Source organism: Hemicordylus capensis, chromosome 7 (assembly GCF_027244095.1).
Source record: "Hemicordylus capensis ecotype Gifberg chromosome 7, rHemCap1.1.pri, whole genome shotgun sequence".
Classification (NCBI taxonomy): domain Eukaryota; kingdom Metazoa; phylum Chordata; class Lepidosauria; order Squamata; family Cordylidae; genus Hemicordylus; species Hemicordylus capensis.
Window position 1 is genome coordinate 27,719,040 of NC_069663.1, and position 27,662 is coordinate 27,746,701.

General features: G+C 55.8%; 3 protein-coding genes and 1 long non-coding RNA gene across 11 annotated transcripts in view; 2 read left to right on the top strand and 2 right to left on the bottom strand.

Moving 5' to 3' along the window:
* Positions 1–1,183, top strand: part of LOC128333320 (nesprin-2-like) — a 23,495-nt gene extending 22,312 nt beyond the window's left edge. For all 5 annotated transcript variants that reach the window (XM_053268714.1, XM_053268717.1, XM_053268715.1 and 2 more), the window contains one exon: positions 322–1,183. In XM_053268714.1, coding sequence (XP_053124689.1) covers positions 322–541 — 220 coding nt within the window. In that variant the 3' untranslated portion in view covers positions 542–1,183. The remainder of the gene's footprint in view (positions 1–321) is intronic.
* LOC128333325 (uncharacterized) overlaps positions 1–3,006 on the bottom strand; it is an 11,539-nt gene extending 8,533 nt beyond the window's left edge. Inside the window, exon 1 of the long non-coding RNA XR_008310911.1 lies at positions 2,616–3,006. This is a non-coding gene — a long non-coding RNA (uncharacterized LOC128333325). The remainder of the gene's footprint in view (positions 1–2,615) is intronic.
* On the top strand, positions 1,761–7,082 carry LOC128333322 (collagen alpha-1(I) chain-like). 2 transcript variants are annotated; one of them, XM_053268723.1, is made up of 2 exons: positions 1,761–1,918; positions 4,767–7,082. In XM_053268723.1, the coding sequence occupies exon 2, from the start codon at positions 5,114–5,116 to the stop codon at positions 6,824–6,826; it is 1,713 nt and encodes a 570-aa protein (XP_053124698.1). In that variant the 5' UTR covers positions 1,761–1,918; positions 4,767–5,113; the 3' UTR covers positions 6,827–7,082. The 2 variants fall into 2 exon arrangements, with proteins under 2 accessions (XP_053124698.1, XP_053124699.1); XM_053268724.1 differs by lacking the exon at positions 1,761–1,918 and adding an exon at positions 2,546–2,694.
* A 1,104-nt stretch (positions 7,083–8,186) lies between these two features.
* Positions 8,187–27,662, bottom strand: LOC128333321 (transmembrane protein 87A-like). 3 transcript variants are annotated; one of them, XM_053268722.1, is made up of 21 exons: positions 27,487–27,618; positions 24,932–25,055; positions 23,524–23,590; positions 23,108–23,199; positions 22,802–22,900; positions 21,637–21,690; positions 20,345–20,548; positions 19,746–19,842; positions 18,902–18,966; positions 18,344–18,527; positions 17,518–17,617; positions 16,663–16,756; positions 16,494–16,567; positions 14,909–15,015; positions 14,182–14,240; positions 13,761–13,864; positions 13,201–13,280; positions 12,683–12,744; positions 12,086–12,138; positions 10,931–10,961; positions 8,187–10,056 (listed from the first exon to the last, which is right to left on the bottom strand). In XM_053268722.1, exons 3-21 carry the CDS (start codon positions 23,552–23,554, stop codon positions 10,015–10,017), a joined length of 1,632 nt encoding a protein of 543 aa, XP_053124697.1. In that variant the 5' UTR covers positions 23,555–23,590; positions 24,932–25,055; positions 27,487–27,618; the 3' UTR covers positions 8,187–10,014. The 3 variants fall into 3 exon arrangements, with proteins under 3 accessions (XP_053124697.1, XP_053124695.1, XP_053124696.1); XM_053268720.1 differs by lacking the exon at positions 24,932–25,055 and having other exon boundaries at positions 27,487–27,662; XM_053268721.1 differs by lacking the exons at positions 16,494–16,567; positions 24,932–25,055 and adding an exon at positions 15,453–15,523 and having other exon boundaries at positions 27,487–27,661.

Here is a 27,662-nt window from a genome sequence, read left to right on the forward strand (position 1 = left end):
GAAAACAGTTGCACGGTTATGAAAATTAACATTATAAACATTGGAGGGGAGGAGGCGGGATACATTTCTTGCAAAATTCTGGGAATATTTCTCCAGAAGACCCACAGTTCCCAGAACCTATGGGTTCTGCTCCAATTAAGTGGAACCTCAGAAAGTGGGGCGGGAGGTGCAGAGGCCAATTCTGTAAGCTTCCAGCTGGTTGCCACCTTCAGTGGTCTCTGCTGTTCTCTTTAGCCTACACGTGGACTTCGAGAAGTGTGTGTACAACTTGCAAGCATTTCCTCTTTTCGTAATGAATCTCAACTCCTCCTGTCCTTCCAGCTCCGAGCCAGCATTGCAGCCTTTGGACTTCTCTCCCCAGCACCAGGAGCTCCCCAGAACTCCCATCCTGCTGAACAGAGCCGTGCGCTGGTGCTTGCTGCTTCTCCTCCTATGGGCCAGCACCTCCTTCCTGCCCCTCTCTTCCTGTCTCCGGACCAATGGCTATGCCAGGTCTTTCCACTTCATGCTCAAGTACATCAATGGGCCACCCCCCACCTAGCAGGAGAGCTGGGGCAGGGGACTCTTTTATCATGGCGAATCCTGGCAGAGAAGAAAGCTGGTCTACGGAAGCTGGGGTTTCCTCTCGAAGTCACAACTCCAGGAAGATAAATTCTTGCATTTTCTCAGAGATGATGTGCCCCAGCATCTGGTGCACAAATATTTCCTGCCTCTGAACTCAAGAGGTACCATTCCTGGCTCTCAAGTCTAACGGCCAATTGTATTAATCTGATTCTAATCCCCAGTGCAACTTCCTGTGGTCATGAGTTCCATAGGTTACAACTGCTCACATTTTGAACTTGGCACTCTTTCTGACCAACTCTGCTTAGCATGTTGTACAAGGCACAGGCTGCTCAAGCCAGCTGGAATTCCTTCCATAGGCTGCAGAGAGACTTGTGCAATTCCCAGTGTGAACGTGTCTTTGTTCAGCTGCGCCTGATTTAATATATTTGCCGTCAAAAGATTTTCTTGCGTGCCTGGATCCTGTGCCTTGTATGGAAGACTTATGTTGGCTCCCTTGCATTGACTCTTGAAGGGGGGTAAGAATTTCACTCAGTTGGAAACCTGCACTATACCTATGTGTTCAATTGAACTGTTCCAAAAAGACTGGACACATTAAAATATATATTTTTAAATAGAGAAATCAGCCTACTGCAAAATGTACTGAGTGGCTGACTCAAGTCAGCCTAACCTACTCCACAGGGTTGTTGTGAAAATTAAAATGGTTGAGGGTGGGAAGAGACCATGTATGCCACCCTGAGCCCTTGGGGGTGGAGAGAAGGGTAGTGTACAAAATGTAAAATGCTGCCTTTAAAAAAGAAAGAAAGAAAAAAGATAGCAATGTTTCCATTTTACAGATGGGGAAAACTGAGACTGGGTATTTAGGGACTCAAAAATGGGTTTCCCAGGACCAAGTCTGAAAAGCCCTCTGTCTGCTGGGCTCCCAGCATGAGAGGAGACCAGTGCTTCCTCCAGTCTCTTCACAGCAAGACCCACCAGCTCTAACCACTAGGCACTCGGTGTGCCCTTTCCAGAACTGGAGGGAAAAGCCTCCCCAAGAGGGCTGAAGGCGGACTGCGCAGACCCCAATGCCAGGTAAGGAAGAGGCTGCTGGCAGCAGCGGACTCCTTGCCTCTCTCCATCCCGTTCCCTCCTCCTCCTCCCCCCAAATTCCCCACTCATTCCTTTCTGCACAGATGCATCACTGTCCCTCTAGCAGACTGGTTTCCATGGCAACTGGGGGGGGGGTGCCTGTACCAGTGTCTTTGCTTAAAGGGTTGGAGTTGAGGTCAGCTCCGAGAGCTGGAGAGAAAGAGAGAGAGAGAGAGAGAGAAGCTGCTGCAAAGGACTACAGCATCTTGGGGGCCCCCAGATCCAGGTAAAGGGGGTCTTGCAGTGGGGTACCCAGGAGAATGCTGGGGAGGGTGCCGGCTGCAATTGGAGTGTGGGGTGGCGGTGGCAGCATGGGAGCAGCAGGCAGCATTGGGAGCATCTCCATTGGGAGCATCTCCGCCCAGTAGCGGGCTTGAACTGGTACGCACACAAACCCATCTGTCACGCTGGCTAGGTGGGAAAGCACGGGGATTGGGGCCCCAGATGGAAGGCAGAGGGTTTACTCCCAGCAGGGCCCTGACCAGTTCGTTCCTTCCCCTCACCACTGGACCCCACAACCTTCCTGGAATCCAAGCCGGGAGCTGCCGTTCCCCACTGCCCTTGCCTCTGAGCCTCCTTCCCCGAAAGAACGAGGCCAAGGAAAGCCGCCTGCTGTCAGCCTGGAGCCCCCCACCGAGAGCTGAGACCGCCCCCCCCGATCGGCTCCATTCTAGAGCTGGGAAGAGAAGCAGAAGTCTTGCTTCTGCTGAAACCCTCATTTTGGGAGAGGGGCCTCGGTGGCAGCGCTGCAAAGGCTACACAAATTATGCAGGCGTCCTGGTTCCCACACTCTCAGGAGGAAGAGCCATCTTCAAAAGGCTGGTGCTGGCAGTAAGCCCTCGTTCTCCACCCCCCCACCCCCCCGCAAATTGGAAACAGACCTTGAGCACCCGGCCTCCATTTGTTCTTGGGCAAGCACTTACCCTCCAGAGCCGGTGGTGTTGTACACACAGAGCCGGAAGGGTGCTTTCTTTGGGGGCATCGGAGAAGAGCATCGGAAAGGTGAGTTCGCTCTTGGATGTGCTGTGAACCACCACCATGCTCTGGGTCTGGGTGCCTAAGGCGTGGCCTCAAAGCTAGCAGGGAGGTGCAATTGATTTTATCCCCCCACCCCACCCCGGAAGGGTTCCTGTGCATTAACAGCTGCCTGAAGAGACAGAAGTCCAACTGATCCAGTTTCTTGCTGACATAAAGCTTCAGCACTGACAGGCAGAAACTCAAGTTAAAGCTTTTCTGTATCTCGACATCACAGAATACAACATCACGGGGGAAAAAGGCTAGGAATCCTTTCATAATGAAGACTTTTCTATTCTGAACTGTATTGATAGGTGGAAAGGGGGTTCCAGTCCACATTTGTGACTAATGGTGGTAGTTATTCTAGATGGATGACTAGGGGTTCTCAAAGTTGGGTCCCCAGATGCTGTCTCACTACAAATCCCATCATCCACTGCCACAATGGCAGTGGATGATGAGAGGTTTAGTCAGTCAGCATCTGGGGACCTAACTTTGAGAACCCCTGGATTAATCCCTATTTAAGTGTAACCTTTAAACTAATTAAAATCCTTTTAAAATTGACCTCAGTAGGATACTCCTGACTAATTGGGCAATGCCTAAAAAATTCTTAAATCTAAGTACTTCTGGCAGGCACAGTCTTCCGATTCCAGAGGAAGAGGCCTTCCAGCACCATTCAAAACAGAAGGGAATGCCTCTCTCTCTGAAGACATTTTAAACTTGAGGCTGTTCTTCTTTCAAAGTTTCAGTCATATGCCGACTTAATTGATTAACCAAATGAGCTTTAATCACCTAATTAAGATTCCATGCAATTAAGTAACCATTCCAGTGGGTGCACATTTTGCAGCCTTATTGCGCTAAGGTATCGGTTCTTGAAAAGAGAAGGGGGCAGGTTTCTTAGAAGCCATTTAAAAAAAAAACACCTAATAATAATATGGAGGCAGCTGAGGGCTACTCTGCACATGCTCAGGTACTCTGATTCATGCATCCCCCGAGCTCCCGTGAAGCCACCCCTGCTCTCCATCACGAGCAGAAGCTGCTTCCTCCTGCATGTAAACAGCCTGTCTTGGTTTGAGCCAAGTCACAAGGACGGCTGAGCAATATTTTCTCGCTCATTGCAGCGACATCTGGAATTTGGGGGGACCTTCTGGAGTGTTTCACTACCACAAGGTCTGCTGCCTGCACACACTAGTGGAGGGAGCAGGCAGCAAGCCAGAAATAGATGCCGCTTCTGGCAGCGGAGAAGGGAGCAGAGTCTAGCAGTTGGGGCAAAGAGGAGTACCTGAAGTGAGTTCAAAAGACCTCAATGCCTCCTCTCAGAGAGCGGAAGCAGGATTTCTGGGCATGGCCGATGCCCGAAAGGGGAGAAGGGGCAGGAAGGAGGCCACAAAGGTTAAACCTGACGCTCCTAGGTGCTTAACCCCAGAGTCTGCTTCAGAGAAGAGAGCTGGTCTTGTGGTCACAAGCCTGACTTGTCGGTTTAGCTAAGCAGTGTCCACCCTGGTTGCATTTAAATGGGAGACTTGATGTGTGAGCACAGTACGATATGCCCCTCCGGGGATGGAGGGCAGAAGGTTCCCAGTTCCCTCCCTGGCAGCATCTCCAAGATAAGGCTGAGAGAGGTTCCTGCCTGCAGCCTTGGAGAAGCCGCTGCCAGTCTGTGCCGGCAATACTGGATGGACCTATGATCTGACTCCGTATATGGCAACTGCCTATGTTCCTAATGTGTAAGCCTCAGTCCTGGAGCAGAAGAAAGCAAGTGCTTTTAAACAGGGGCAGAGAGTGGCTCCATCACCCTGGATTCAAAGCCACCCCCACACAGCTGCGGCAATCAGCAGGGCAAGCGGGAAGCTGCCTTTGTGATTCGCTGGCCCCTGTGACAGTCGTAGGTAGGACGGGCTCACCTGAGCGGCACCCCCGTCCCCAAAGGGGCAAGCACAGAGCTGGCTGAGGGCTCAGCAACCCCACGTGAAAGCTCGCCGCGGCCTTTCTTGAGCAGACGAGGCAGCATGCAGAAGGCCTGGACTCTGGCTCCATCTGATTTGGGTGTGTTTGTGTTCCAGGAAGCCTCGCTGGATTGCAGACGACTGACTGGGGGCCTCTGTCTACAGGCCACGATTGAACCAAGTACATGCTGCACTCTGTGGACAGTTGTCACACACACACACACACACACACACCCCAGTGCCTGGGCGGCACGTGCCCGTGGAACCGCCCGGAGGGGAGCAGCAGCCCTCTGGATGAGAGAAGAAACCGCAGCGAAGGTGGGCGCCCGGACTCAGAGGGAGCGGGCGCGGGGCCGTTTTTGAGAGCGGGGGCTCCATGAGCAAGGGGGACATCAAGGCACGATGGAAGGAGAAATGGACTGAAGCTTCAGGGAGAAGCGGCTTGAGAGCGCCCGGCCGCAGACATGGAAGGAAGCCTGCGAACCGCCAGCGAGAGGCCAACGGCGGGCCCCTCCGCCTCCCACGGCCGCAGCAACCTGTGCTGCGCTGCTTCTTCTTCTTCTTCTTCAGCGGAGGAAGCGCCGAGCCATGGTAGGAGCCGCCCCTCCTCAGCAAGAGGCTTCCTCGGGGGCAAGTTCCCCGGTTTGCTGAGGAGGAAGCGGGGCTCCCCGGTGCCCCCGGGCCAGGCCGCCTGCAGGAGTCGCCTGTGCGTGGAAGCCACCCACGAAAGCCCCATCCAGGCGGTCAGGAAGCCAGCCGCGGGAGGGGAGGCCCTGGGCTGGGACCCGGACGAGGACTCCTTGGGAGGGAGGTCGGGCCCCTCCCTGCTCAGGAAGCTGCTCTGCCTGAGGGCCACCTCCTCTCAGCTGCACAAGCCACCCGCTGGCCAGCGGCCGTGGCCACTTCATCGGGCCTGCGCGCGATGCGGGCCTGTGGCTGCCCTCGGCAGGACTGCAGACCCCCAAGGGGAGTCTCCGCTGAGGTGGAAGCCGGCGGAGGCCAGGCCAGTGGCTGAGCCGCAGAGGAGGGCTGCAGTGGCCGGGCTGGCTGGATCGTGCGTGGCCAAGCCGTGGCGGGTGTTCCGCAGCATGCTGGCCTCCAGAGCCAAGAAAGGAGCCCTCCCCGTGAGGCAGCGCGAGCAGGACCCCCACCCCCCCGGGGCGGCCAGGGAAGGAAACCTCGGCCTGGCGGCAGAACCAGAGAGCTCTCCAGCCTCCGGGGCAAGCGAAGGCTTGGGGGGGCCCCAGAGCTGCACTGCAGCGGTCGAAGACACCCACCCACCGGCTGCATTTCCGCCCGGCGAGGGTGAGCCCTCCGGGGAGGCGGGAGGCCACCGAATCCCACCGCAGGGGCTGGAGAGCTGCGGGAGTCCCAGCGAGGAAAGCCGCCACCAGAAAGCGACTCTGGCTCAGGGAGGGCCCCAGACTCAGGTGGGTGATTTGTGGGGAGGAAGCGCAGAAGAGGACGCCACGGAAGGCAGTGGCGGCGGCGGCGGCGGCTACTGGGGGGAGGTGGGAGATGGGGAGGAGGAAGACCTGGCCGACCTGGCGGAGAACCCCGGCGGCCAAGGCATGGTCATGGCGACGGGGGATTTGGGCTGGCTGAGCAGCGAGCTGCTGGGAGGCCCAGGGAGGAGGCTGGGCGGGCAGAAGCGGGAGGCCTCCACGGACAGCCAGCCGGAGGCGGCTCCGGGGCTGCCGGGGGAGGATGCGCTCTGGGCAGAGCGCAGCCCAGAGCGCGCGCACACGCAGGCAGCGGTCCTGGGTCCAGCCACGGCCCAGGCCGACGGAGCCCCTGTGGGGCAACCAAGGGGCGTGGGGACAGCGGCCCCTCCTCCCACCTCCAGGGCCCACACACTGGGAGATGCGGGAGCCCCATGTCCGGGCTTCCTCCAGGACGCAGACCCCGCCCGTTGCTTGGAGCCGCCGTGGGCCTTGCCCTTGCCCGCCAGAGGCCCGCCAAGCCCGCCTCACGGGCTGCTCGTTCCCGTGGACCCAGCGGGCGAGAACCGCCTGGGGCAAGGAAGTGCCCCCCCGCGGCCGGCTTCCGCAGGGTCCGAAGAGGAGCAGAAGAAGCAGCTGCTCTACCGGGCCGCTGTGGAAATTGTGGGGGCTGCCGTTGACGCGGCGGCAGCGCAGGTGGCCAAGAAGGAAGAGCAGGAGCGAGCGCAGAGTTGAGGGCCAGCAGAAGAGACCCCCCCCACTCCTGGGGCTGCAATGCAAGCGAGGTCCTTTGCAATTAGGCGGAGGGGCAGGCCCTGGCCCTCCCTCCCTCGACCCCTCGCCAACTTCTTTATTGCCCCAGTTTGATGTACCTCTAGCAGCCCCTTTCTTTCCAAAGCTCTTTTTCTCCGAGAGCAGCAGAAGGTTCGCTGAGTTTTCTGTATTTAAATAAGGCACCATTAAACCCACCCTGCTTCAAGGGAAAACTGAAGTGTGTTATAATCCGTGTAGGTGCTTGGGCACCATTACCAGACTGGGTGTGTGTGTGTGTGTGTGGCGGGGGGCATAGAGGAAGCATAGACTGCAGCTCTCTAACTCTGGATTCAGATTTCTGAGGTTGACAGCTTTCGTTTTGTTTAAAAAAAACCAACAACCACCCAAGCTTCTAAGACAGGATGGAAAGTGGGTGGGTGGTGCTGGCTGAAGTGTCAAAAACCGAAGGGGTGTGGGATAAAACTGCCAACAGCTGAGCAAGTGGACTGTGTGTCCTCGACCCACTTAGCAAAACCAGACTAGATCATGCAAAAAGAGACACACTAGATGCAGCAAAATGCAACTCTGCACAAATTCTATACAGCCAAAGGGCGTTGTAGTCCAGCCATGTCTAGAGGCCCAAGGTGAAGAGCCCTCGATTTGGAGAAAATGAGCAGGAAAGGGCCCCACATCCCCTTTGGACACAGCATAGGATCTGGCCCCCTTGTCACTGCAGCCACTCAAAGTTACTTGCTAATACATGCAAGATCTAACTCTGCTTATTCTGTTGCTCTAGAAAATACACATCAAAAGCTGTTGACCAAGGAGGGACATCTTGGTTCAAAATTGCCTGAAATGTACAACAAAGGGAGGAGAGATGGTATGGTGGTAGCAAGCATGAATTGTCCCCTCGGCTTGCAGCTGGATGGGAGACTCTATTCCCCTGAGGGGATGGGGCTGCTCTGGGAAGGGCACTTGCATGCAGAAGGTTCCAAGTTCCCCTCTCCCTGGCAGCATCTCCAAGATCGGGCTCAGAGAGACTCCTGCCTGCAACCTTGGAGAAGCCGCTGCCAGTCTGGGTAGACGATACTGAGCCAGATGGAGCAAGGCTCTGACTCGGTAGCAGGCAGCTTCCTATGTCCCCAACCCCCCTCCTCTCTGCTAGCATTGCTGCTCGGGACCAGGTTAGTGCGACATGGGAGAGGCAGACGGGTGTGCCCAGAGACACACACTGCTACTTCCCTTGTTCCAGACTGAATGCTAGTGTTGACCACAGGCTCAGGAGTTACATTCTGGCCCTGGGAGATAAGGTAGAACACACACACACACACAAGCACTTGAATAAATTAGAGGATGTGAATTTTTTTAAACATTACTGCATAAAACACATACAGCTTTTCCCTCTGCACACCAAGACATATGTACAATGTCAAAATAAATAAGGGTTATTCGAGAAGAAATCTTCCTCCCCTCTCCACACCCAGTTATTCAGGTAATCTCTCAAAGCATCACATCAGAACAGAGGGAAGGTACCCGAGTCGGAAAATTAAAGCAAACTTCGCAACCAGATAACTCTGCCCATGGCTCCAGTGAAATTAGAGTTCTGGTTTTTTAGAGAAATCAAGGTGTTTTTAAATGCAAAGTGGATGAAGTGGGTTCATGTGGGTAAAGCAGCTGTCTTCCAAGCATTCTGGGTTAGGAAGGAGGCCTCCGCTGATCCAGCCCAGAATGCCGCAGAGCCTTCAGACAACGGGCGACGTTTCTGCTCTTCCATCCAAATACGGAAGGAGAAACCCTCCATAAAGGAGTGGATTAAAACTGTGGAGCGAGCGTAAGAGGGGGCTGCCTCAGGGACGGGAGCTACAACCTGGCCAGGCGAGTGCTGCTGCCCCCCCCGCCCCAAAGAGCAGCAGGGCACTCACAGCGGAGACCCCTCCCTCTCCGGGCACCAAGCCACGCTTCCCACATCGGCTCCTTGCTTTAGGCTGAATCCCCCAACTGCACTAACGCCATTCCCGGGCCGACCTGCCTTTCTCCTCAACTAGAACCCGGGAGTACCCAGGGGTGTCCACGCCCTTCAACTCCTTTGTGACAAGGGACTGCTCTGACCCATTCCGTTTTCACATCCTCAAAATGCTCCTGCTGCCCTATACAGTTTCATGGGAGAGACGGACACACCTTTCCTACCTCTGTGCCTCCCATGCAGCTGCAGGGCATCACCAGAGGGGGACCCAGCGCCTTCCCACAGACTGCGGGCGCTTCTCCCCAATCTCCATCCCTCTAATCCCAAAGGCCCCCCTCTGATCAGCGCGTGGCGGCAGCAGCAGCCCGTCCTAAGGAGCTGGGGAGGGGGGGGGGCGCCCAGCAGGACGCAGCCGGCTCGGGTTCCCAGCAGCTCTGGCTGTGCCTCTCCCCCCACACCCTGCCCTGGCATGAGCAGCTCGGCCAACCTGCAGGCAGCAGGACTCTCACTAGCAGCGAGGAGAGGGCGCCACCACTGCCAAAGCTGCTGGGAAGCGGAAGCAGGTGTGTGCTTCACGTGGAGCCCCAGCCCGGCCCCGTAGGACGGGCTGCTGCGGAGTACCACGCCCCCAGCACCAGGCCTTGGCAGAGTTAGGGTCAACACTGCAGGGTGGGTGGGGGGCGGAAGCTGCCCTTCTCCGCAGCCCAGCTAGGCAGGATGCTCCTTTCCACTTTGGACTCATGCTCAAGGGCTCCCTTGCTTCGCCACCTCCAAAAGAGGGGCCAGGCCCCCGTGGAAAGCCAGTGCCCGGAACCCCAGGAGCAATGGGGCACGCGGGCCGGCCTTGGAGGCCATCCTCTGCCAGCGCTTGGGAGAGAGACGGAGCGAGTAAAAGTCACTGCCGCATCGTCCAAGAATCCTCCTCCTCCTCTCCAGCGGGAGCCACTTCCGATGCCCCTCCGAAAGGGCCAAAGTCCTGGCCCAGCAAAGAACTCCAGAGTTAGAAATGCAAAAGGTAATAAAATAATCTTTTAGCCGTATACAAATATATATATATACACACGAGATATATATATATATATATCTATATGCATGTGCACTTGTAAGAAAGAAAGAAAAAGGACGACCGTCTGTGACTCTTCATCTGTACAAACCCATCGGGAAGAAGGGATGGTGGGCAGCCGGCAGCCAGGCGGGAGTCCCTGCTTCATTCCATCTTGGACATTTCAAATTTTGTGGTCACGATTTCCTGCAGAGGAGGGGACACAGCACAGGACTGAGCCTTTCCATTCTGCATTTCAAGCCTGACTACACACACTGCTGATATGTCTGAGGCTGGGGGCAAGAGAGGGTGGATCATCAACAGCAGGTGCGGCTCGTTCCAAGAGGTGGCCGGGGGGTGTGTGTGTGTGCAGCTACCTCTGCTTCCCGGCAGCAGCAGCAGCTTGGGTGTCATCTCCTCTCCCTCGCCCAAGAGCCAGGCTGCCTGCAGGTTAACTGTGTGCAGCTCTACCTGACAAATGGCCAGCCTGCAGGCAGCTTGGGAGAGGAGCCACCCAGAAGCTGCTTCCTTTGCCCCCCCACCCCCACCCCCCGGCTCGTTAGGACCTGCCGCCACCGGTCAAAAGTTGCTTCGGCGCCGGAGCAATACTGGGTGTTGCACATCTCCTGGAGTGTGCTCCGTGCCGACGTGCCCGTCAGGCCCCGTGTGCAATGTGTGTGCTCAGGCGTGCCGGGTACTTTGGTGACGTAGGCCGAGGCGGCAACGGGGGGGCGGCAGGGAGGTACGCTACTGCCCCGACGGCCCCTTTCCAAACAGAGTGCCGACATGTGTGTGTGTGTGAAGTGGAGGGAGGAGTAAGTGCACCCTTCCCCGCCCTTGAAGTCAACCCCACCCCGCCTTAGTTTAAACCGGTTCGGAGATCCATAAAGGGCCTCCGAACGGGTTCCGTGCACATCCCTACAGCAGACCTCCGCGTCCCCCACCCCAGCAGCAACGCCCTCCCTGCTCATTCCGGCATGCACAATCCCGTCAGGCCACAGACTAGGGGCTACCCCGGTCAGAGCTACCCCCTCCCCGCCAGACAAAGACGGAGGAAAGAAATACAAGCCAAGCCGATTACCTCATCGGAGTCTAGCAGAGGGGGCAGCACCCTGGAAGAGACAGAAGACGGCGGTGAGCCTCAGAATGGCAGCTTTCCATGACCTTTTCCCAAGCAGACCTCCTTACTTACAGCTTGGTTATCTGCAGTTCTGTGTGTCCACGGTTGGGAAAATGACACCTGACCTCGGCATACACCAGGGTCGGGGTAGAAACACACTGACCTCGCATATCCACAGGTCGAGGGGGGCTAGAAATGACCACGGAGGTCATTTCCGGCTACCATTTTAGAAACCGGAGCCACAAAAAGCCTCCCGTCAAAAAACCAAAAAGCAATTTTCGACTGATTTTCGGGGCACGGTGTGACTTGTGGGGAGCAGCAGAGAAAGGTAAGGAGCTCCCTGCACCCCGTGAAAATAGGTCAATTTTCGGCCAGAAATAGCCGTCCGGGGACCTAACCTCCGTGATCCTGAAGGGATCAATCAACCAATCCCTTGATTACGATCACAGACCAGCACAATTTACAAACAGAAGTCCAACGGAGAAACCCACATAACCTACAGGTTTGTGATACAGTAGTTAAGCACATAGTTAAGCATAAAGATCAATTAACAATGATTCTTAATGGACTCCTGGTAGATTGAACCGAGCCACATTATAAGACCGATATGCGCGGTTTCCATATCCGTGGTACAGCCACGGAACGGAACCCCCACGAATATCGAGGTCCACCTGTATGTGAATAAATAGCAACTGGTCATTCTCATTCCATTAAAACCACATAGGAAGCTGCCATATACTGAGTCAGACCCTTGGTCCATCTAGCTCAGTACTGTCTGCACGGACTGGCAGCAGCTCTCCAAGGTTTCAGGCAGGCGTCTTTCCCAGCTCTACCTGGAGATGCTGCCAGGAATTGAACTTGGGACCTTCTGCATGCAAAGCAGACGCTCTGCCACTGATCTGCAGCTCCACTCCCGCTAAGAGAAATATCTTACAGCGTTTACATGTAGTCACCCATCCAAATACAAACCAAGGAAGACCCTGCTTAGCAAAGGGGGAAATTCACACTCGCTTCTGTAAGACTGGCTCCCTACCCCGTCATCAATCACATTTTAAAAATCCTTCCAATTGGTTGGCACCCCAAATTTTATATGCTGGACATAATCTTAAAACCTACACATCAGCCATAGAAGAGGGAATGTTTTCTTCAACCCATTTCAAATCTTCGTCCTGCAAAAGAAGACAGACATGAGCAAGTGAAGAGAAGGCCTGACTGGTCCAGAAGGCCGTTTCCCATCCCCTTTGGCCAGTCAGGTTCCTCCAGGATGCCCACAGGCAAGACTCAGAGGCAACTGTTCTTCCCCTATGCTTTACTCCTCAGAAACTGATATTCACAGGTAGACTCTTTCTGAGCATGGAGGCGCCATTGACTATTACTATTATGAATAATACACTTTCCAACAAAAGCTCTCCAAGCAGTTTACACTGGGCGGGGGGGGGGGGGACCTAACAAGACAGTTCCCCAAAGGGTTCATAATCCAAAATGAAACAAGGCAGACCCACAGACCCCTGGGGACCCACAGTTGAGAAGGCCTGGTCTAAAAGTGTCCAGGTGCTTTACTCTATAAATAAGAGAGACACAGACTACATCCCACCTGGAGATTTGCAGTCAAAAACTGAAGGTAGGACAAGAAGGTAGAAGGAGGGGTGTGTTTGGCAGAGGGGAAGGAGGCTGGGGTTCAAGAGGGCCGAGTACAGAACCCTTACCACTTACCACTCTGCTGCCCTTGAGGATCCCATTGACTTCGGGTTTTGTGCCCCTCATCTTCATCCCTTCTGCAAAAAGAAAAAGAAAAAAGGACACAACAAAGCATTCCTTCTCAAGTTAGTCCAATTCAAATCTCAAAGCTGCCCAAGAAAATCTGCTTTGTTTGCTTGTGGAACTCTCTGCCCCAAGACGTTTCTCTGCCATCATTCCTCAGATGACTCTTTTTGCACCAACAAGCAATAACTGTTACTGGAGCAGGATAGTCGCCAACGCAGACTAAATGACGCAAGATCTCTTGTTCGCACTGGCGGTGTCCTCTTGGTGAGGGTTTTTCTTCCCACCCCCCAGAACTGGATTGCGAGAGACTGCCAGAGCAAACCCTTTGCCCCAAGCAAGGGCACACCCCAGCCCCCCTGGCCTGCCCCCCCGGAAACAGAGCATGCCCCAAGGCCCAGCGGGGTCCCACGGGTGCTGTGTTCTGTGGGCTGCAACCGGCACAGCTGTGGGGATTTGGCTGGGCTCACCGAAAGCTTCGTTGACCATCTGCTCCTCTTCCTCATCTTCTTGCTCACTGCCTTCGTCCACCAAGGGCATGAAGGCGTATCTGCGGAGAGGGGCCAACAGCAGGGCGTTATGGGATGCGGATATTGGGGGGGCCGCCACTCTCAGTGCTCAGCCTGGCTTTAAACACAAGGAGAGACTCCTTCCAAATTAACTGCCCAAGGCAGTCATGTTGGAACACGAAGGGCGAGGATGGCGTTACGCATCTCCTCCGCCACCGGCTCCCCAAGATCCCGTTCAGCGGCAGGTGTCAGGGCTGAACCCTGCCCAAACCCATCGGAAGCCAGACCGCCCATCCACCCAGCCCGGTGCAAGCGCTCTCCCAGGCCGAAGGAGGCCTTTCCCAGCACCAGCATTTGCGGCCTCCCTGAGCTGAGACGCCTGGGGACTCATCCTGTTGGGACGTGCGGCAGGCCCAGCCGGGGCTCGGCACCCGACGTCTGCAGGGTCACCCCTTTCCTGGCATTCTGGAGGACTCAGCTGACAAGGGGAGGGGGGGGGCTGGCCGAAGGGGCCACCGTACCTTTGGTTATTGGCCGAGGGGCGCCACAAGAACATGATCACGAGCAGCATGATGGAGAAGAGGAACCTCCAGAAAGCATCGTCGATCCAAAGCTCCCGCCAGTCCTGATCAGCGGGAAGGGGGGGGGGGGAAGGTCAGCCCAGGCAGGCGGCTTGCTTTGAGTCCCACCCCACCCGCGGGGATGTTCCCGAACCCCTTGCCTTCTGCACTCTCCCAGCTTTAAGTGCCTGTGCAGATGGAGAAGACTGGCAGGTCCTTTCAGTGCGCACCCACCCGGCAGCTTTCCCTGTTCTCGCACGGCAAGAGAAAGAAGGGAAACCACCACTCTGGACGCTGGAACGCCAGCCCAGCACCCGCTTCTAAGAAGACGGCACCCAAACACGCACCCCGAAACTGCAGCCCTCTGGATGCGGCTACTCACCGACTGACACGTGACGAGTCTGAACGTCTTGGTGGTCCAGATGATGAAGATCACGGATGCTGTGGAGGAGAGCATCAGGCCTGAGCCACGGTCGTCTGCTCTGCAGCAGCAGCAGGTGGGGCAGAAGGTGCCTTCCCACCCACCAGCTGTACCCACTTCTTTAATGAAATAGGACGAAAAGCCCTCTGCCTCACCCCCCAGCTGCTGCAGAGCAGACATCAATCTGCCCCCCCACCCCTGGCTTGTTACTCACAGAGGACTTGAAAGTGGGGGCATGCGCAGCTCCCGAATGTGGGTAGGATGCCTCTCCTACCCTAATTAGAACCTCGTGAACCAGTCCCAAGCTGTTTATTATTATTATTATTATTATTTGGCGGGGGGGGGATTTTGCAGGGCACTTTCATGCCATTTGCCATCCTGGCTTCTAGCTGAGACAGTCCCAGCTAAGTTGGGGAAGGGAGAGAAGAAAAACTGCCCAGTCCCGGGTTTCATGGGAAGGGAGCGAGGGAACATCTCGTCCCAAATGTCCCACGTATTTGGTAGCCAGGGATATCTTTCTCAGCAGCAGCAGCAGCAGGATTATTGCCGAGATAATTCTAATGCCCCTTCAAAACACAGAAGGGGTTTTGAACGGCCATCCTGAACACCTCTGGAAATGGAAGAGACGCGGGTTCCTGGCTGCCTCCCCACCCGCCCCCCCCAAAAGGCATCAAAGCGGGACCCTCACCGATGACGGCGAAGATGAGAGTGTTGGTGAAGTGGCGGTAGAGGGAGAGCTTCACCATGTTCCGCCGCAGCTTCAGCAGTTTCATGGTCTGAACCAGGCTAATGAGGATGTGTCGCTCGTTAAGGAACACGGCAACATGTGCGGGGGGGGGGGAGGGAGAGAGGGCAGGGCAGGGGGGACCCCACCCCACCGAGACACAGCCACGTGGATCTCCGCCTCCGACTCCCACCCAACGCCTTGGAGAGCCACTGCCTGTCACTGGAGGCCACACCGAGCAAGACCGACTAGCCGTCCAACTCCATGGAGGGCCCCTTCCTCGGCTCCCGTGTCAATCCCTCCCTCTTCCCAGTTCTAAGCAGACAAAGCAGAATGGGGGGGTTTTTGGCTCAGGAAGGCCGCAAACCTCGGGAGAGCAGATCTTGGCTACACTGAAAGACACGAGAACGGATTTAGGAAACGGGGGCGGGGGGGAGGAGGAGGAGAAGGAAGCAGCAGCAGCAAGGACCATGCAGGCAGCAGCAGCCAGTTGGACGGCTCAGAGGATATCCACCAGCAGAGGGCAGAGTCCAGCATAGCCAAGGGGATAGCAGCCAGCAGCACCAAGTCATCTTGTGCCTGGGATATTGAGAGAGAGAGAGGGGGGGGGGAGAAAAAAAGGAGAAAAAGGTGATGCAGAGGAAAACAGGCAAAGGGGGGCCTGGAAGAGGAGGAGGAGGAGGAGGAGACCGTGCTGGCGGCTAAAGAGACGCTTTCAAATAGCCAGAAACCGCTTCCAGGCGCAGCTCTGCACATGTGCGCAGAGAAGGGCTCTTTACTGCCTTTTTTAAGGCCCCCAACATGCGGCCCACACAGGACTCACACAGCTACCTTCAGCCTGTATGTCGAGGGTTCGCAAACTGGCTGGGGATGATGGGAGTTGTAGTCCAACCACATCTGGGGACCCCAGGTCAAAAACCTCTGAGGGGTATGTCTTCTGGGGAACACCAATATGGCTGTCCAGGAGCGGGGCCCAAAAACGGGAGGAGGATCTCCTCCCACCGCCTCAAGAGAGGACCTAGCTTCAGGAGGGGGCCCTCCATCCTCCCCAGTCACAGTGGCGAGTAGCAGGGATGATGGGCGTTGTAGTCCAACCACAGCTGGAGGGCCGCAGTGGGACACCCCTGAACTAGGTGAAAGTACTCCGTTGGGCTTCCACTGATTCTTGGATCGGGTTAGACTCACTGAAAATTAATCTCTGGCTTTGCTAATCTAAAGACGACCAGTTTACTCGCTCTACTTTGCAAAGAATTTAGGCATCCCCATTAGTGTCAGAGACAGGCCCAAGTAGTGGCAAGATTGGATATTTTCAAAACCAAGAGAAGAAATTAAGCGGGGGAAAGAGCCGCTCTGGCGTCTTGGTCCCAGCAACCTGGAGTCAGTTGTGTGCCTAGCAGAGGGGAAGCCCCTCCAGTCTGCCGACCGAGTCTCACAACTGTTACCTCCCTGCTCAGTGAAGCAAAGAGCTGAGTGCAGAGCTGGGAAAAAGACAGCCCTCTCCCCCGCCCAATGCCCCCACCCCCAGCACTGACAGTCCCTGGTAAAGGATATCCACCAGACGATACAGGAATCCACAAAAGCCAGAATAATCTCACAAATGAGGGCGCCTTCTTTAGTTTGATCCTGGGGAAGGGGACAGCCAGAAGCCGTGAGGGCATTATTGGGGTCCAGCTGCCCAGGGGGAACCCCACCCTCTGCCCACCAAGCTGCCTCCTTACCGATTTCACCCGCAGGACCCCCTCAATGATGGAGAAGAGAAGGTACACGAGACCCACGCCCACAACGCGGTTCAAGAGGGCCCCCAGCCGTGGCCTGCGGGAGAAAAGCAGAGACCCGTCAAGGAGCAGGCCCCACACCAGCCACAGAGCAACTCTCCCTAGGGCAGGGCTTGCCTGCCTTGGGTCCCTAGATGTGGTGGGACTACAACTCCCATTATCTTTGGCCGCTGCAGCCAGGGATGATGGCAGTTGTAGTCCCACTTGCAAACGAAGAGACAAAAGTCCCACGGTGCTGAAAACTTATTTGAGCCCAACGCGTTTTGGCCGAAGCCTTCTTCAAAGGCCAAATCTTATCCAATGTAATCCTGTTAAAGGATTACATTGGATAAGATTTTGCCCTTGAAGGAGGCTTCGGCCAAAATGCGTTGGGCTCAAGTAAATAAGTTTTCAGCACCGTGGGACTTTTGTCTCTTCATTGGCAACTGTATTTGGTGCTCCTCGTTTTTCTTCACCAGTTGTAGCCCCACAACATCTGGGGACCCAAGGCTGGCAACCCTTGCCCTCGAGGCTGGCCCATGGGGCAGGATGCTAGGGCTGGAACTGAGAGCCCAGGGGAGAAAGGAAGGGTAGAGGCACTCCTTGGACAAGTGGGCCCTGGCCACATTTGTGCAGAGAACAAGCCGTTTGCTTTGCATCCCAGAGCACTTGTGCAAAGCACCTCCTAAGCCAGGAAGCGCTGAAATCACAGGACCCCTCCTCTGCCCCCCAACAGGCTGAAAAGCAGCACCCGTGTGTCAAAAGAATGCACGCGTGCATGCCCCTGAGCATAACCCCTCCCCCGCAACTGGCACCCACTTGACAATGCCGTAGCCCAAGCTGGCAATGATGACCAGCACCCGGGCTAACATCCGTTTCACGGCGCACAGGATCTCTGCGAATATCACGGCCCCTTGAACTGCAAAATAAAAGAAGAATGCAAGGGCAGCTGTTAAGCTCCTTCCTCGGGATGGCCTGTGTGTACTTAGGTTGTCATGGCCTCTGGCTACGCAAGCAGACTAACTCAAGGAGCAGCTCTTGGGGGGCCCAGAGGGAGGAAAGGTGCTCAGGGGCAAGGAAAGGAAGGGAGAATCAGGGGCAGGGGAGGGGGCGTCCAGGAGGAGAAGCCAGGTACTGAGGACCAAGCGGAGGAGGGAGGGAGGGAGGGAGGACTGGCCACCCTGAGCCCAAGACACTGGGCGACTGAGCTACCTACAGAGCCCTGGTCGCAAAGCTCCTTGGAGAGCAGAGGCCTCAGGAGGAGGTGCTCAGAGAGGAAGGGAGCTGGGGAACTGAAGACACTCCCTCCCTCCCTCCCTCCCTGGCAAGGTTGGCGCCACAGGGGTCAAGCTAGGAACCCCAGCCAGCACCCAGTTGACTTGTCGGCCAGAACGAAACAGGAGCCCCCGCGCGCACTTGGACTCTGCTCCTGTGACGAGATCAGTGCCAGAGCTCAGCGGCAGCGCTTCTGCTTGGCATGCGGCTGGTGCCCAGCTCAGTCTGCGGCAGCATCTCCAGGTAGGGCCGGGGGAGACGCCGCCAGCCTGAAACCCTGGTGAGCTGCTGCCAGTCAGCGTAGGCAATATTGAGCTAGGGGGACCGAGGGTCTGACTCCGCAGAAGGCAGCTTCCTAGGTGCCACTCACCCGACACCCCCTGGCTCTGTATGCTCTGGAACTCTGCATAGAAGACGGCCTTCTCCAGCATGCCCAGCAGGATGACGCCCCCGATCCAGAACTGGATGCGCAGGATGTCCCGCCAGTAGCAGGCCAAGAGGGTCAGCCACAGGACACCGTACAGCACGTACACGATGCACATCACCATGTAGAACTGTGCCAGGGCAGAGGGAACGAGAGCGGAGGGCTCGGGTCAGAGGAAGACACACCCAGACACATTTCTGGGACATTTTTAACGGAACTGGCACCGTGTGGTGCCCTAAGTCTGGGGCGGGGGGGGGCAGGGGTGCGGGATGTGTTGTGCTCAGCCCATTGGACTGGCAGCGGGGAGACCGGCACTGCAATGGCTGCTCAGGCGGGAAGTTCACTGGGCCGGGCTAGCCTACCTCACCAGGATAGAAGGAGGAAGTGGGGAAGAGGAATGGGTCCTGCCCTAGAGTCCTGGGAAGGAGACGATTCGAACAGCCCTCGCCCGAGCATGGCCGCGTCCGGGCCACGGCCCCAGAGGCCACGCCCACCCCAACTCACCACCATCAGGGGCCACTCCGAAGCAGAGATGAACTTGTACTGAGGATGCCGCATCTCCACATCCACTGCGAGTCGCCACAGGAAGGAGACAGGGAGGGGGAGAAACGGTTACCGCGGGACGGCACTTTGGCCAAGAGCCCCCCAGCAGCCTGGAAGCCCCTCCTGCCCCCCTCCAGAATTGCCACAGGCACGTGGACTCCCGGAGTACCTGCCACTGAGTTCCACAGGACGTGCCCTCAAGCCAGTGCCACCAGTATCGCCACCAGAGTTGGGGACGGTGCTCTGAACTACAGCAGGGATTCTCCCACTGGGGTTGGACTTCAGCCCCCCAAATCCCCAGCCACAACTGTGGGATTCTGGGAGTTGAAGTCCAACCACAGCTGGGGACCCAAGTTTACGAACCCCTGAACGACAGCACACCAGCGCCTCCTCAAACACAGAGCCCCGGGTTTCTCAAAGACCCCCATCGTGTAGGAGGCGTCTAACCACCCCGGGCTGGCTCTGACCCCAGTTTTGACTGGAGGTCATTACAGGTTATGAGGGGCTTGTTAGCTGTTAGCGTCACTCCCGCCTGCTGCAGCAAAGGAAGAGTCTCGGCCTTCAATACAAAGGCGCCTTCCTGGCTGTGGGCCAGTTCCAGCCTCCGAGGCACGATGCCTCTCAATACCAGTTGCAGGGGAGCAGCAGGAGCGAGGGCATGCCCTCAGCTCCTGCCTGTGGGCTTCTCAGATCGGGCGTCTGGTGGGCCACTGTGTGAAACAGGGTGCTGGACTAGAGGGGTCTTCTTGGGCCCGATCCAGCAGGGTTGTTCTTCTGTCCCATCAGACCTGCAGGCTGAACTTACCCATGACCTTCCAGTTAAGGGTCTGAGAGGTCTTGCTTTCGATCTTGAGGATGAAAACGTACGGCCCGTCGTCCCAGGTCAGGGCAACCTCGGAATGCTAGACCAAAAACCCACACGCTCGGTGTCAGCTTTGGACCCACATCACCGACTGCCCCCCCCCCACGTCAGCCCAGCTCTCGGCCACTCCAGGCTCCACCCGCTTCTTCCCAACACACACACACACACACACCCATACACCCATTTCAGGGACAGTTCCCTCCAAGAGACGTGCCTTTCTGCCCGGAAGCAGCAGTCTAGGCAGGCCCTTCCACTCTCCCTCGGATGCTAAGCCATCCTGCCAGGGACAAAACCAGGAGCCCCTCAACAGACGAGGGGGCAGGGCGTCTGCAATGCTCCCCACTCCACTTGCCCTCTCACGGGCGCGTCCTAAGGAGTCGGGGGTGTGTGCGTGTGCCAGAAGAAGCAACTGGGAGCAACTGAGGTGGCTCCTCTCCATGCTGTGCTGCCGGCAGGCTGGCCATCCGTCAGGTAGAGCTGAGCGGGCAGAGCTACCCGAGCCTTGGAAGGCGGGGAGCCTGAGGGGTGCCCGTGGTTCTTACCTCCGGCCTCGGCTCCCCTGGCGTGTCGTTCTTTAGGGCGGCTTCTTTTTCTTTGGCCGGGGGAGGCTCCTTCTCCTCTGAGCCCATGTTAGTGGCTTTCTTGGCACCGTTCTGGGCGCCTGCCTTCTCCGGGGGCTCCTGGGCTTTCTGGGCCTCTATGGATGGGTGGGCCTCCCTCTTCCGCACGTGAGGCTTTTCCTCGGACTGAAACACAGAAGTCAGCTGAGGTGAGAACACTGGGAGCGCCACAGGTCAGCTCTCGGAGAGGCTTCACCCCACAGCAGGCCACGTGTTGTCCAAAAAGGGTTCTCTCCCCCACCGAACAACCCTAGCCATGAACTCAGGCAACTGCAGGTGGCAAGGCATGCACATTAAAGCGGGCACTGGAAGATATAGCCTCCCACACCACGGGTCCATCGAGGAGAGTCAAGACTGAATCTGTCCTATCAGAAGCTCTGCAGGGTTTCCGGCGGGGGTCTGTCCCAGCCCGACCTGGAGATGGCAGGGACGTAATCTGGGCCTTCTGCTTGCCGCTCCGCTGCTGAGCTGTGGATGCTTCGAATGAGCACCTGCAGCTGCTTCCTAACCAGAGCCAGACCCTTGGTCCATCCAGCTCAGTACTGTCTACTCTGACTGGCAGCAGCTCTCCAGCATTTAGGCCAGTGGTCTTTCCCAACCCGACCTGGGACCTCCTGCATGCAAAGCAGGTGCCTGGCCACTGAGCTATGGGATTACTCCCCTTCCAAAGGGAGGGTGAACTACAGTCCATGCCACCCATATCACGGATCTTCCCCCTGGCCATACAGCCACCGATGCAGACATGGAAAAGGGCGGTGGGGGAGGGAGAATCGCTCCCACTCCCACGGGGCTGCGAGGCAGCAGAGTCGCAAACATTTTCAGCACAAGATGTTCACTAGCACAGGTTCCTCTGAAAAGGATGCATTTATTCACCCAAGCTTTTTAACTAGAATTGTGGTTTTAAATGGTTTTGATGCTTGAGTTTTTTTGTTTTAATTTGTTTTATGTTGTTTTAAACTGCCCAGAGATGTACATTTGGGGCAGTGCATGAATAAACGAAACTTAAACCTAAAACTAAACCTAACACAAAATAAAAACCACTGCCAGGCAAGATCAACAAGAGCTTCTCTCCAAAGGACAGGGCGTGCGTGCATGCACCTAGAAGAGGTAGATGCTCTTGGACATTCCGTTTGCATCGGTCACATGGGAGGGATTTCTGTCGTCTACAATCCAACCCACCCCACCCCACCTGCTTCCCAAAACGCTCAACTGACCTTGCCTGCCAGAGGCCTCAGCTTTTGGGGCTTTGGAAATTCTCGAAGATTCAGCTAAGAGAAAAAGGAAAGGAGGCTGTTAACAGCTGCCAGCATCAATCACCCTTCCCACCAAACAGACTACTTTACCTTTTTTCATATTTTTCACAAACCTACTTCTATCCAAAATAATGATATGGGGTAGAAAATGTTCCATTGCTATATTCTTTTTCCATGGAAGATTTTTTTTTTCCTAAAAAGGCATTGTTTTACAACACTGATTTCAGAGATGGTCAAGCTGAAGATCTCCAACTGTTGTTGTACTACAACTCCCATCATCCCCAGTCATAAAAATGTGGCTGGAGGTGATGGGAATTGTAGGCCAACCACAGCTGGGGAACCTCAACCTGACCACTCCAGCAGTAATCAGTAGAATAATGAATGGACACGATACCAAATTAGGCAGTTGTGAGTGATATAGGAAGCTGCCTTCTACTGAGTCCGACCCTTGGTCCATCTGGCTCTATAATGTCTACACAGACTGGCAGCGGCTTCTCCAAGGTTACAGCCAGGAGTTTCTCTCAGCCCTAACTGGAGATGCTGCCAGGGAGGGAACTTGGAACCTTTTGTACAGAGGCATACAAACACTCTTCTGAGAGCAGCCCCATCCCCTAAGGATATCTTACAGTGCTCGCACATGTAGTCTACTACTACTACTATGAATATTTATATCACTCTTCAACCGAAGTTCTCAAAGCGGTTTACACAGAAAAATAAATAATACATGAATAAGATGGTCCCCTGTCCACAAAGGGCTCACAATCTAAAAAGGAACATAAACCAGATACCAGCAACAGCCACTGGAGGGGTGCTGTGCTGGGGCTGGATAGGGCCAGGTGCTCTGCCCGGCTAAATATAAGAGAATCACCACTTTAAAAGGTGTCTCTTTGCTCAGTTAGCAGGGGTCTCCCCTTCAAGGCTGCGGTTCTTCCCTCCCACTGGCAGCTGCCCTCTTTCTCCCTCCCCGGAGCAGCCGAGGCCCCTGCCAGACGCAGCCCCACTGGGCAGCAGCATTCCCTGCAAGAGGGATTCCCAGGGGTGGCTGCCTGCGAAGCCCGGTCACAGGGAACGCCGCTTGGTGCTCATCCTCGCGACACTTGGCCACCCGCCATCTTGGACTTCTCACCTGCACGAGCCGATTACATGGAGTATGGTTGGTTTGCTTAACGTACTGGCCCTCCCCAATCTGACCGGCTTCCATTAGGTAGGCCTCAGCTTTGTTGTCCTGCAAGGAGAGGAGGGAGTTGGGAAGGTTCATCCACAGCCCACTCACGATTCGTCGTCCACCTACATCGCCCCCGACGAAAAGGTTCCCCCTGGTTTGGTTTGGTAATCTCTGTTGTCATGGCCCTGCTTCCATTTGCTCCCGGGACTTCTAACCTGTCCGCCCCCACCCCAACAACGCCCCCCTCCAAGCAAAGAAAGGGCTTACGTTTATGTAGACCTCGTCGTGGCAACGAGAGCTGCGCAGATACCAGGTGATGGTCAGCAATGCCTCTTGCTGGTCGCAGGTGCTGTGGTCAACTGCAAAAGGTAAGTGCTCTTAGACCTGAACGGAGGAACCTGCCAGATCCTGGGGACGTCTTGGCTAGCGACAGCTCAGGCCAGTCTTTCCCAAACCTCCACAGTAAAAGCAGAGTCCAACTTCACCTTTACACCCCAAAAGCTTTGCATTTTGCACATGAAAGAATACAGAGCACCCACAGCATTGCAGGGAATGCAACGACAGCCCCCTTCTCTGCGAACAATCCTGGCAGGGTTGGGTTGTTGTTTTTTAAACCCAAGCCCCCCCCCCCCTCACCCCCAATCCTGACACTCATTTGCCCCCAGCATAGTCCAGTGACTTACATTTGAGCACAATCTTGGTCCCTTTAAACATTGTCTTGGGGAAAACAAACAAGTTTGTCGTTTGGTTCTGGAAAAGAAGAAGAACAGGAGCGTTTGTGGGGAGGGCTGCAGGGCCGCTGGGTTTCAAGCAGTTTCCTCCGCAAACAAACTGGTTTAGGCCACAGTGGAAGATTCCGACTCTGACTCACAGTAAAGGTAAATCTCTGCCCCAAGCAAAGCAGATCCCAGTGGAAATTTTCGCCCTCAAGTCTACGGCTGGGGGAAAGGAGGTGCTCAGGGGAAGGAAAGTGTCAGCGGTTTGTGTACAGGAGAGGATGTTGCTGCACCACAAAATGGGAGGGGTAGCTTAGATGCCTTTGGAAGGCAGGGGGTTATGGTCCATCAGCAGCAGCTCAGCCACGAGAGCTAAATGGAACTGCCTTGCTGAGGAGCAGTCTACTTCTACATCAGGGCTGGGCAGACTTGGCCCTCCAGATGTTGTTGAACTACAGCTCCCATCATCCCCAGCCATAAACATTGTGGCTGGGGATGATGGGAGTGGTAGTCTGACAACATCTGGAGGGCCAGGGGCAAAGGACAGCAGAGGAACATCGCAACTGAGTGTCTGGGTGGGAACTGGGGGGCTGCCCCTTTCGTCAGGGCAGGGGAGGCAGGGCAGGGCCACTGGGGCACCCGGAGGCTGGCAAGGGTCCTCCTGCCTCCTCCACCAGAGCCACCCTTTGGGACCAGGAGCATCCGTCTTCACGCCCCTTGCAGAGGAGGGTGCTGGCAGCCCTCCTTGCCCCTCACGCCTCCTCCAAAGCTGGCAAAGGTGGGTGCTGAAAGGGGACTGGCTCCCACCAGGGGCAGGGAAGCCCCCAGTTCAAACCACACCTCACACACAAACCCGCTGAGTGCATTAAGGAAGCCGCCGTCGCCTTTGGGCAAATAACCATGCCTGCCAACCGGGTTCATTCATTCATTCGATTTCTATACCGCCCTTCCAAAAATGGCTCAGGGCGGTTTACACAGAGAAATAACGACCCTGTCCTGAAAGGGCTCACAATCTAACAAGAAACACAAGACAGACACCAGCAACAGGCACTGGAGGGATGCTGTGCTGGGGGTGGAGAGGGCCAGTTGCTCTCCCCCTGCTAAATAAAGAGAATCACCACGTTAAAAGGCGCCTCTTTGCCCAGTGAGCAGGGGTTCTTGCAGTCATGCAAGCAAAAAGGTTTGAACGTGGCCAGTGCCTGCCGAATCATTTAAAAACAGGCTCCGTCAGGGGTGGCCAATGTGAGGCTGTCCCGCGGCTGCTGGACTACAACTCCCATCACCCCCACTGGCCACTGCGGCCGAGAACCCCTGGTATGCACCCTGCACTTCTCTCCCATTACTTTTTCTAGCGAAAGAATGGAGAGCCAGAAACCTAGAGGCCACTTGCCATCCCCTGCAGGCACAAGATTGCGGCTCTGAACTTTGCACTCGCAGCCCAGACACAGACTCCAAGGACGTGGATTTTCCTTCCGCTCTCAGGAGGTGGCAGAAAGAACCTGTTTGGCAAAGTGAATAGACCTTAAGCCTGGAGCAACTCTCCCTTGGAGTTTTATAGCCCGGGAACAACCAGGACGATTCAGCCACAAAGCACAAGGTGTGGTAGGTTCAGTTACAGGCGGAGCTGGCCAGGGATAGTCCGCAGGGGTTTAGCTGCAGAACAAGGCCCCTTAACACAGAGCTTAAAGAAAGGCGGTGACTACTTGAACCCAAAGATGACACCAGTGTATGCAGCCACAACTGGCATGGGGAGGCACTTCTCTGGTGGCTGCCTCCTGCTAAACCTTGCAGCGCTAGTTTCCCAACCACCCCTGCCCCAAACTTTGGGAGGTGTGTGAAAAGCAGCCCCCTTTTCCTGCATGGTCAGTTGCAGAAACAGCCATTCTCTTCCTAAAAGCCACCCAAGAGAGGGGAGAAGCTTTGGCTCTCGTTCTTCCGCCAAGCCAGGAAAGATGCCTCCTTCTTTCTGCTGCGTTAATTCCCTCTGTCTTTCTTTTCCATCTCAGAAGGGGACTGCCTGTCTCTCTCTCTCTCTCTCCCCCCCACTTCTTCCAGTCACGCTCTCGCACCCCTTCCACTGAGTCCTACCTTTTCCTCTCCCCCCCCCCACTCCAATACAGCAACCCCCACAGCCTTTCATGAAGTACTCATAATACTATTAGCATTTAAAGCGCCACAGAGCTCTTTATAGGGCTCTTCTTTTTTGAAAGGCTTTTCTTCCCGACAGCAACTTTACTCCAAGCAAGGGATCTCAAGCTTAGGGTCCCAGATGTTGTTGGACTACGACTCCCATCATCCCCACCCACAATGGCTGAAGGGGCTCGAGCTTGGGGACCCCGGCCATAGGGAGTGCACTCTACCTGGACCTTATCTCAGGGCCCCCGAACTCCCCACCTCATGCAGGGATAACTTCCTTCCAGCACACCCCCTCATTTCCAGAGAAAGCAGGTTAGAAGAGTGGCCAGCTCTGTGAACCCACAAAGCCCTGGGTTCAAATCTCACCTCAGCTGTACATGCAACCTATGAAAGCCACCTTGTATTCCAAGGCAGGAAGTTTCGCTCCGAAAAGCAGCAGCAACACGAGCGCATAGGCCAGGCCTGCTCACCTTTGGCCTGCCAGCTGTTGTTGGACGGCATCTCCCATAATCCCCGGGCACACGGCCAATAGCCAGGCCAACATCTGCAGGAGGGCCAAAGCTGAGCAGCCCTGATGTAGGCCAAGGGGGCTTTCCCACCTGCTGCCAGCCTTGGATCATTAGCCAAAGATGCTGGGGACCGAATCAAGAACCGTACACAATGCAGACACTTCCCCCCAAGCCACAGTTCCTTCCACGGATCCACCAAGCAGAGTTCTCACTTGTTCTGACTGGCAACGCTCTTCAAGGCTAAGGGGGCTCCCCGGCACATGCGGAGTTCCTTTCACCAGAGACTGAGCCAGGCAGCTTCTGGTCCAAGGCACACGCTTCAGCCCCGAGCGACCGTCTCTTGCCATGTTGCAGGCAGGAAAAACCAGCTCCAATCCTCACAAGAGAAGAGCTCCCCTTCACATCACACAAGAGGGCCCCCACCCCACCCCAAAGGCCCAACCTGCTTCTGCTGGCCCGTTGGCCACGGAAGTGCTGCTGCTGGTCCTGTCCACAACTTTGTTCGGGGGACACCAAAACAGAACGTACTGCCAAAAAGCTTCTCTAGTTCTAACTTTGACCAAACTTCAGCACTCAGCATGTAAACAGAATAATAATAATAATAACAACAACAACAATAGGCATAGGCAAACTTTTAAGAAGCGACATGTTCAAAGGTCTAGTGTTGACAAATCAGGATTAGAAGCTAATCTTGTTTTTTGTAACTAGTTTTTTGGACACCAGCTTCAATTGGTGGAGGGGTGTGTGTGTCAGCGTGTAACTTTTTATACCCTTGTGGGTGGGGGCACAGTTCCCTACAGTCTCCCCTCGAACAGGGATCGACAGATGTTGTTTCCTTGCAACATCAAAGTCTTTGCCACTGGGGATTCTGGGAGTTGTAGTCAACAACATCTGGGAATCCCTGTTCGAGGGGAGACTGGGTCCCTACAAACTTTGAGAATCTTCTTGTATGACGGGGTTTGGCATTAGCCAATTTGCCGGAGCCTTCCAGGGCTATAGAGGGGGACACACGTTTTCAAACAAGAATCAATTATTTTCAATATCTCTACTGACTGATTATCTAAATTATCTCACATAATTTAGGAAACCCACCCCCCCTTGGAAACTATCATATACATATACTGGATGCTCCACGCATTGAACCCAATTCCCACCGCAGGAGGAAGCCCCTCGCCCACCCCAAGGCTGGGGGGTGGGGTTTCTCGGAAGACCGCCTCTCCCTCCATCGCTCAAGCCCCGCCCCCTCCATCGCGACAAGCCCCGCCCCCTCCATCGCGACACTCACGCTTCCAGCCGTGAAGCTCCACTTGCCGGGCTCCGAAGCAGCGCCGCCGGCCAAGCGCAGCCCCAGCGCGGCCGCCAAGAGAAGGAACGGCCCGAGCCGGGACGGGAGTCGCGTCCCCGCCGCCATCCTCTTCCGGAACCGGGAGTCACGCGGACAGGGCGGGGGCGTGGTCTGGG